This window comes from Morus notabilis, unplaced genomic scaffold, assembly GCF_000414095.1.
Source record: "Morus notabilis unplaced genomic scaffold, ASM41409v2 Scaffold884, whole genome shotgun sequence".
Taxonomy (NCBI): Eukaryota; Viridiplantae; Streptophyta; class Magnoliopsida; order Rosales; family Moraceae; genus Morus; species Morus notabilis.
This window is the reverse complement of record NW_010361302.1, coordinates 405,070-414,648: the sequence shown is the minus strand read 5'-3', so window position 1 is coordinate 414,648 and position 9,579 is coordinate 405,070. Positions and strand designations below refer to the sequence as shown.

General features: G+C 34.7%; 1 protein-coding gene across 1 annotated transcript; it reads right to left on the bottom strand.

Annotated features, from left to right (window-relative positions):
- Positions 1 to 1,440: 1,440 nt before the first annotated feature.
- Positions 1,441 to 9,024, bottom strand: LOC21400393 (mitogen-activated protein kinase 9). Its single transcript, XM_024166382.1, has 11 exons — positions 8,340 to 9,024; positions 6,932 to 7,340; positions 6,727 to 6,854; positions 6,505 to 6,564; positions 5,285 to 5,434; positions 4,998 to 5,153; positions 4,728 to 4,865; positions 4,561 to 4,634; positions 3,278 to 3,391; positions 2,719 to 2,965; positions 1,441 to 1,887 (listed from the first exon to the last, which is right to left on the bottom strand). Exons 1-11 carry the CDS (start codon positions 8,712 to 8,714, stop codon positions 1,813 to 1,815), a joined length of 1,926 nt encoding a protein of 641 aa, XP_024022150.1. The 5' UTR covers positions 8,715 to 9,024; the 3' UTR covers positions 1,441 to 1,812.
- Between the last annotated feature and the right edge of the window lie 555 nt (positions 9,025 to 9,579).

Below are 9,579 nucleotides of genomic sequence, written 5' to 3'. Positions count from 1 at the left end.
ATAAATAATCGAGTTAAAAAAACCAATAGTTAAACTTGAAATTTTCTCCCCAAATATCATAGTGGGAAATTGGCCGTGGCTTTTGTAATTTTTTTCAATGGCAGCTGATAGACCGATTAGTGTCATGAAGAATTTACGAGTATGTGAAGATTATCACATCGCCTTAAACATCATATCCAAAATTGTTGGAAGTCCTACCACTTTCACTACTACAATGGGGGCTCGTGTTGTTATGGAGATTGCTAGTGAGACTGATTGAGTTTATTGGCAGAAAATTAAGGCCTCGTTCATTTCACCGATTCGAGTTTTCAGTTTTAAGTTTCTACAGTAAAAAACTCTCAAAAAATGTCACATCTAACTTTTTTTACTACAGTGAAAAGCTCTCAGAAAATGTTACATCTCAGCTCAAATTAAAAACTCTAATCCGCGAAGTAAACGAGGCTTAAGACTTTACTCGCCCAAGTGGAAGAAGAATATTAGTCCAGATCATTGGTGGTGGATTAATCATTATACATTCAGAAACATGCTGAATATGATCATAAATAATTACAAAAGGGTGCCATAATCAGAGATGAGATATTTAAAATGTTAATTAGAAATGTGTTTCTTGGAGAAATAATTCACAAAAAATGATGAACGGACAAGGGTCAGCGGATTAGTTAAAGAAATTGATGATTTGTTTCTTGGGGGTCATACCACTTCCTACCAAAAGACAAACAGCAGGTCCATCGTAACAATGATCTCCCGTTTTATTTATTCTTTTATTCACTTTAAGGATAAATGGAAGCAAGCAACTTTTGTTTTCACTATAGCCTTAATAATAATTAAATCAGAAGTGACGTGGTAAAAAATGACTTGGCCCAAACCAATTTAGCAATCAATCAATCACTTTATATATCCGCCGAGCCTGTCGCACAACCATAGCGTGATCGAAGCACTCTTAACAAAAATTCGAAACAAGTGATCAAAGTTCGCTCAGTACTGCAACAAACGTGTAAAAACTTTATTTATTTCACCGATTTAAATTTTTAATTATAATTTTATTACAGTTAAAAATTCTTATAAAAAATCACATTTAATTTTTTATATTACAGTAAAAAACTCTCACATAAAATCACATCTTAACTCGAATTCACAAACTGAACGATGCTAAAATAATCTTATCCAATCCCGAGATATGCAAAAAAATGACCTTTCTTAAGTATGCTTTCAATAAATGTCCTTAATTTTGTTAAATTAAAAAAATATATTATTTCTATTAAATTTAAGAATAAGTAGTTTACGTTATCAAAACTTGGTACATTAGACATACGATGGTAAATTAATAATCAAAAAAACAAAAAAAAAAAAAAAAAAAACCCAGTGCTTGTTCCCAGCTAATGAAATATATATATATATATATATATATATATGCTGTCAGGTCCAGTAAAATAATAATAAAAATAGAGTGCTGAACTTGGTAGTCATTAGTCAAATTGAAACACATCAAAAAATTTGAGACATGCCAATGTTTCTTTCTCTTCGAGTCAAAACCTTTTCTTTCTATGGTATCACACCAGATATGGAGTCTACATCGTTGTTTCTTTAGAACATAAGGAGTGAATTACAGGATAACATCTCCTCTTGAGATTCTAGTGACACAAATGAAGTAATATTTCAACGGAATCCTATTGTTAGCTTAGTTTCTACCTGAAACAATGAAGATCTTCAATATGGATTATTGCCGAGCGTCTCTTACACACACAATGAGGGAAAAGAGATGAGGCAATGTGTTAACCATCCGCTTCATCTACGGCATATCGCAGTACAGAATCAGGCGTGGAGAGCTGCAACGTTTTGGGACAACCCATCAACTGTCTCGTCCATGGCTTCGGGAATTGCTTCTTCCTGCATGAGAGGCAAAGTTGCATAGAACATCAGAACTAAACAAATCACTTCAGTTCTAGCAAAAATAGGTTCCAAATGATCGATCCTATGAGGTTCTGATTGACAATTTTATTATTAATTTTTGTTTATGTATCTGGAAAAGTATTTCCTTGCTTCTGCAATGATAAAAAATGGTTTGAAAACGCGAATTTACTAGATGAGGAAATTGGGAAACAGCATTAATGCTTCTGCAAGCCAAAGCGAAATGCTGCAAGTATTAATGCTCTATGACACCATAAACGCAGAAGGTAAGAAACTCCCAAGGGTGTATCACACTGTTAAACATGATCGGATAATTTCTAGATCCAATTATATCTCGAATGCATAGAACGAAAATATGATTTCTCCTGGAATGAATCTCTCCTTTTTTTTTTCTTTTTTATTGTTGGATAAAAAAACTCCTTTTATTGAATATAAAAAAATAAACAAAGGATAGTGGATAAGGTATCCGCTAGGAAAACAGAAGCGAAAACAAAATTACAAGCTACAAACTAACTGAAAACATGGAAGAGAGCCAGATTAATACATACTAATCAGACTACTATTGCTAGAATGAATGAAATGTAGACGACTGAAAGTGCAAAACCAATCATGTACACAACAGATTTAGAAGTTCCAAGACAAATATAAAGGGCGACTTGAATATCCCGAAAAGCTAGCTCAAGATTACTAGGCATTTAGTTATTTAAAATCATGCACGTGAATAATGAAATGACAGAAAATCCCATCATAAACTCCAGCATAAGTTCAAGGCATACAAATAGGATGTAATGTGTTCTGATGTTTAATTACCTCCAAATCTGCTTTTGCTTTTACGCCTATACACTTGGAAGCACTAATGCTAGCACTCTTTAAAAGGCTACGTACAGTCTGGTTTGGCTTGTTGGTTCCATTTTGCGAATCTATATTCACATCCTCTGAATCATCAAGTTGATGTGACCTAGGACTCTGAAGAGTTGACGCAACAGAAGCTGCAGTTCTCCTTTCAACATCAGCATTTTGGTCCTGAGCCGCCTCCTTGGGTACACAAACCCGCTCTCTGGAAAGGAAGAAAAATAGGAACAAACCAGGTGATGAATGATGATTGAACTGCATGAAACTATATTCTAGAATCCAAAGATGCGAAATTCCACCTAAACTGGCAGGACATATCGTCAACCACTAGTAGGTTTAGCGGTCTAATATCTAAGCTAGTTCATAGTAACCAATAATGATGAAATGAAGAAGAAACTGGCGTAAAAAAAAAAAACCAGATATCTTCATGTATAACTGGCAAAATTCTGAGTCATTTTACGACTTCAAGCCTAATTTTTAAACTTCATAAGATACATGATTTTTATCTGATACATACCTAGGTAACGAAGCATGCTGCCTTTGTAGTGGAGTGCTTCCTTTAGCGCTTCTTTCACCTTTACCATAATGCTCCTCAAGATGTGCAAACTGTCTTTTGAATCGATCAACACCACTAAATGGAGAAAGAAGAAAAAGTTACTGGTGTAATTTGGTACTAAATCTGTTGAACTAAGTATCTTGCCATCATCATGAAATGAGCCATTCATCCAGAATATAATATATAGTCAAAAGCCCTTAACTTATTCAAATTTAAGCAGACTAACGACTGATAAATCAATGGGAATATAACCACAACTCTTCTCCTACATGATTAGACTTGAAAAAGTACAAACAAATATAAGGTTTGTTTCTCTAATAATGAATGCGCCATCAAGTGTGGATGTCAAATGAAACAAAGAACTGGGACAATGGAAAGAGTTCTGTAGTCAACTTGCAAGAATATATCACAGTTCGATGCTTTAAAAAAAATGAGCTCAAAGAAAATTCTCATCAGAATGATAAAGACTGCCAAAAATCCATTGCCAGAACTTCAATGACAGGCGGCCAGCCGCAAGCCCAACCAGAAGGTCTTTTTGCCGCATGCTTCAATAATACAAGTTCATAAGTGCAGGGCACACAATTCAGAAAGCCAATTTATAAATGTGACAGAAGCTTGAATGAGAAGGATCAGTTCAAATGATGTACAAATTTAGCTAACTTCTTAGTCTTATTTCATTGATTCATTGATAACTTAAGCTAAAAGATAAATCTTTCTAAGGTAAGAGGTTTAGAAAGAGTGCTTGCAATTTAAATATATATATATATATACACACACACACACACACACACACATATATTTTCATAAAATTAAAAAGAAACCCAACAGGATTCAGAGAAGTAATAATCAACATCAGGAAATGCAATATACTTGATATATTTCAAATCTAGTATAAACCAGGAAGACTATGAAAGAAATTCTTGATGGGGAAATGTTTTAATACAATAAGTAAAACTGGTTTAACAAGAACAGAAGTCCTTCAAATCATTTGGAGATTGTACTTAACCAGAGTAGAGAAAGCAATTCAAGTCATTTTGAATCTGAAACAAAGAAAATTCAGAAAACCAAGATAAAGATGTGCCATAAGCGGTTTATCAGAGTGTTAATGGCCAACAATTTAGAATAACCGTGATAACCTACTAAGAATTATGTAAGATGCGATGTTTAGTTGAAATAGTGGACTATAACTATGATTGTAACATATAACAACAAAACCATTTGAAAGAGTCTCAGCTCCTGCCAACCTTGGGTACATAAAACTAGTTTGATCTCCACCTCGAAGATGCTCCTGCAGCATTTGGGGATGGTACTCCAAAATCTGTTTTAATGCACATAAAAATTTGTTTCAATGTGAGGGAAAAAAGATATCATTGTTCTAAAAATCAACAAGTTTAAGGTTACAAGGCCGCACCTCCCGATAAATTAACTCTCTCACATCGTCTTTTGTCAATTTCCTCCGTTCAAACTCAAATTCAAGTTTTGAAATGGGTTGAGTGGATGGTTCGCGATCCACATTTGCCAAACCATTAAAGTAAGGATCAGATAGTGCCTGGAAGAATGAGCATCAAGGACAACAGAAAAATTATGTTACCAAATAATTCGTCTCCAAAGAATTATTAGAGATTCTGTATTTTTCATTTAGATACAGATTTTTAGGTCGTCAACGTTGGAGTTTTTGTACCTCTTCAGCAGAGGGACGATCTTTGGGGTCAAATGCAAGAAGGCATTCCAATAAGCGGAGAGCTAATGGATCTACATGAGGGAACTTCTGTGAGAATGGAATTGCTTGTTTCTTCCGCATGCTACTAAGATACCTTCGTGCTTTTTCATTACGAATCTGCCAGTGAAATTACACAGTGAGGCAAACAGCAAACCATAAAATTGAACCTGAAAGCTAAAGAACAAGAATTTAAGAATGATAAATATAGAGGGTGTGCCAAGTGCACCAAAAGGAATGAGCTAACTAACCCTTGCAATGGACTCAGGAGAAGGGGTTCCAAGCAAATCAGTCATGAGATCCAATTGGTGTACCACATTTTTCCCGGGAAACAGTGGTTTTCCCGTAAGCATTTCTGCAAATATGCATCCTATACTCCAAATATCTATTGCAGGAGTGTACTGGAAAATAAAAGTTAAAAGCAATTACTATAATTTGTATCATCCAAAAAGAATAAGAGAGAAGCATATAATAAAAAACGAGCAACAATCTGCTTTCAGTATAACAAAGCCAGAAAATCCTGACCAAAGAATAATTACCACAAAAGAAAAAAATAATAATAAAAAAAATAAAAAATTCAAAACTCTGCAGTTCAGATTGGCAAGCTGTGTTCACGAAATTAAAGTTTGCAAGGTGCTTTCCAAACATGGATTCCTTGGAGAGAGCAGAGCAACTTTAATTCTCGCTAATGGATTACGAACTTTCAAACTTTTCTATTTAGAAGTGATCGCTTTAAGAAAAAAAATTCTATGACTAAGACGAGAGTATACAATCAACAAGTAGGTCAGAATAAAATAGTTCAAGACAAACTACCTCTTTAGAAACCACATGCAATTTCTAGTATTATGAATTACAGTAATATATATTGAAGACAATCCAGTCCATGACTAAGATGACCATTTTGACAATTGAGGAGTATGAAAACAATAGTTATGCATGCTACAATTACATTTTCTTTTGTAAAGCAGAACGATAAACTATTAACATGGTTTACAGACAACCTATCAAGCTCAAGACACATATATCGCCAACAGTGTGCTGATAGTAGTGCAAATAGTTTAAGAACAAAAAACACAAAGGTGCGGATAATGCTTTGAGAAAATGAGCCATAGGAGATTGAGGTATAAGTATTTCAGAAGTTGAAAAAAAGCAATGAACACTTTGAAAGGTAACGAGAAATCAACAAAAGAATGTAATGCATATGTTATCAGTGTAACACATAAGTAAAAAATGGAAAACCAAATTAACACGTAAGACCCCTCTTTCTTTCCTTCTTTTTTTTTTTTTTTGTTTGGATAAGAAACTCTAACATTATTAAAACCAACTAAAGTTACAGAAATTACAACTAGCAATGGACAAGAAGTCAATCAATCAACGGAAACAAAAAGAACGAAGGAATAAAAATTAAAACAACCAGCAAAGCCTACACTAAGATTAACATGTGGGATCTGAAAGATAAACTTTAACTTACTTTTGAGAAAAATGACCCACAGAGCTCAGGGGCACGATACCATCGAGTTGCAACATAGTCCTTCACAAAAATAAAATGATTGATAAGTATTGCAGTTAAAAGTCCTGTTCATGACTGGGTTGAATAAAATAAGTGCATGAAACTTTTAACTATCACTAAAAAGGAAGTAAAGCTTCATAAATTGAGGTACGATGGCAGGATTTGCCTAAAAGAATAACTCACAGTCCAGAAGATAGCTGATGGGGCATCATTGAACGCTACTCGAGCGAGCCCAAAATCACATATCTTTAGCTTGCAGTCAGCATTAGCAAGGATGTTTTTTGGCTTCAAATCCCGGTGAAATACATTTGCTGTATGACATGCAATGTACATCAATCAATATCCATCAAAGACAAAATGAGTAAAGGAGTTGGTGAAAACTACGAACCCGAATGAATATATTTAAGACCGCGAAGAAGCTGGTACAAGAAAAACTGATAGTGCTCAGGAGTAAGATCGTCATTTGCCTTAATTACTTGGTGAAGATCAGATTCCATCAATTCAAACACAACATAGATATCTTTGAACTCTCGTCGTGAAGGAGGAAGCATTATGTGTTTGATTTCGACAATATCCGGATGACGAAGCAACCGCAGCAGCTTAATTTCTCTCAGAATCCGTGTTGCATCAGAAACATGCTCAAAAACATCATTGATTTTCTTGATTGCAACCCTTTCTCCAGTGTGGTTGTCAATTGCAGAGCCGACAACACCATAGCTTCCTTTTCCAACAACTTCCTGAATTTGGTATTGGCTTCCCTCTCCATATTCAGTGAAGAATTCAGTTTCCGCTCCACCCTATACAAGATCAGCAGAACCAGTCACAGACAAAGACAAACATACGCACAAGTTACTAAAGGGGCAGAAAAGCAAAACATAACATAAGGCCTTCGTGCATTGCATACACAGTTTCCTTTCATTCCGTTTCATTGTTGCTATAAAAAAGCATCATGAGAAAAGGTAAATGGGAAGATAAAGTCGTTGTGTAATAAGTTAACCAACATACCAGTTTTGAGTACTTTTTACAACCATGTAAAGCCAACACATTCTGTTCTTAAAAAAATAATTTTTTTTATGAATTCAGCTGCGGCGGCGCAGATATTTATAAGCATTGTCTATCTGAGAAGATACTTCAGAAGCTGAAGATTTCATGCACAACATATACAGACAGAATTGTCCATCTTGTTCAGATCCCATATCATGAATTGCTTCAATGACCTAAAATCATACACTATAACCATGCTGACTAATATCAAATATTGGTGCCGAAAAGGCGGAGATTTTGTATTAGTTATCCATCAAACACAACATTCTTCTTCCAAAAAAAAAAAAAAAAAATTTTTTTTCCAAAAAAAAAAAAAAAAAAAAAAAAAAAAACATCAATATAACAACTTAATGAACAGCTATAACTCCGTGCATGTTTTCTGTTTGGTTGTTGGTCAATAACAGAAAGTAAGAAGTTCGTTACTTTGAAACAACAGAAATGGATGCAATATTTCACACTCCAAATTGGCTTTTAGTCAACCAAATACATCATCAATTATGGAAAAATTTCACATCTTTTCATCAAATCCGAATTTCACTCTCATTTCTCCTCCACTACCAACAGAAAAAGGACTAGAAAAAGCAAAACAAAAAAACAAACAAACAAACTAATCAGATCAAACCGACAAACAATTCAAAGTAACGAACAAAACCACGAGGAGTCGAATAAACACAAGCAAGCAAACAAACAAAAAGCGCATCAGATCAAAAGGGAAACTTGAAAACAAAGACAAAATTTGAAGAAAATCTAACCTTCTTTTGAGAATGCATAGAGCCAGGTTTGAGATCAATCCGTTGGGGAACTTTGATGAGCTTCAATCCAAAGACGTCGAAATCTTCCTCAACAATCGTAAGCTCCGATGATTTTTCTCCTTCTTGTTGGATCGCTTTTTGTTCGGGTTTCGACGATTGCGCGCGAAACTCGGTCACTGCCGAAACGTGGCCACCATTTGGATCGCCCGCACAATAATTATCGGATTTGTTAGTACAATTAATGTTCGAATTATTATTATTATTACTATTATTAGCAATTAATGTAGAAGAAGAAGAAGAAGAAGAAGTAGAAGTCGAAGAGCGACGTTGAAACCAGCGACGAACACCGTCCACCAAAGTAGCTCCACTCCCCATATACACAGAAAAAACCCCCTCTTTTTATATTTTTATATTTTTTTTAGCCTTTGGATTTCCAGCAACTCGATCCCAGCATTTCCCGCTCTCTCTCTCTCTCTCTCTCTCTCTCTCTCTCTCTCTCTAATTCTTCGCTGGCTTTGACATCTGTGAACTTTTTTCTTTTTTGATAAGAGAATCCTGTGAAATTGGTATAACTTTGGGTTTGGTATTGGACCCGAAAGATGCGGGACAGATTTGCAGAGATTGTGGTGGAGAGAAAGACTTGGGTTTGTCCCTGACGAGTGCTGATTGAAAAATATCATGTGAAATGAAATGAAGATGGATTATTATTAATACAATTTAAGGCTGCTGACCTTGTGCATGATGTAGCATGTATGTAGATAGATATAGATATATGTCTTTTTCTTTTGTCTTACAAAATAAAAATCTTGGTTGGGGTCATTTTCGCCGCTACATTTTACTAATATATAGAGTCTGTTTACTTCGCTGATTTGAGTTTATAATTTGAGTTGAGATGAAATTTTATGTGAGAGTTTTTTATTATAGCAAAAAAATTAGATGTGACTGTTTCTGAAAACTTTTTACAGTAACAAAACTTAAATTCTAAACTCGAATCGGTGAAGTGAACGAAATCATAATGTAGTGAATTAAAAGTTAGTTTAAAAACACAAGAGACTGCCCAATATCTATCCTCAGCCGACAACAGAGTGAATTTAGCGAGTGATTCAATGGGCAGCCCCATTCCCAGAACGAGGAATGAAATTGTAAGGAGTAATTTTGATAAATACTTTTTAAAATTTACTTTAAAGGAAATTGTCATAAGTTTTAGGCTTGTATTGACATATGTCAAGGAACATAAACT

Coding starts and splice junctions, on each gene's coding strand:
- LOC21400393 (XM_024166382.1), bottom strand. CDS start 8,714: ATGGGGAGTGGAGCTACTTTGGTGGACGGTGTTCGTCGCTGGTTTCAA. Junction 5,435..6,504: donor GTGGGTCATTTTTCTCAAAA/GTAAGTTAAAGT, acceptor TTTATTTTCCAG/TACACTCCTGCAATAGATAT. Junction 5,154..5,284: donor CTCCTGAGTCCATTGCAAGG/GTTAGTTAGCTC, acceptor TTTCACTGGCAG/ATTCGTAATGAAAAAGCACG.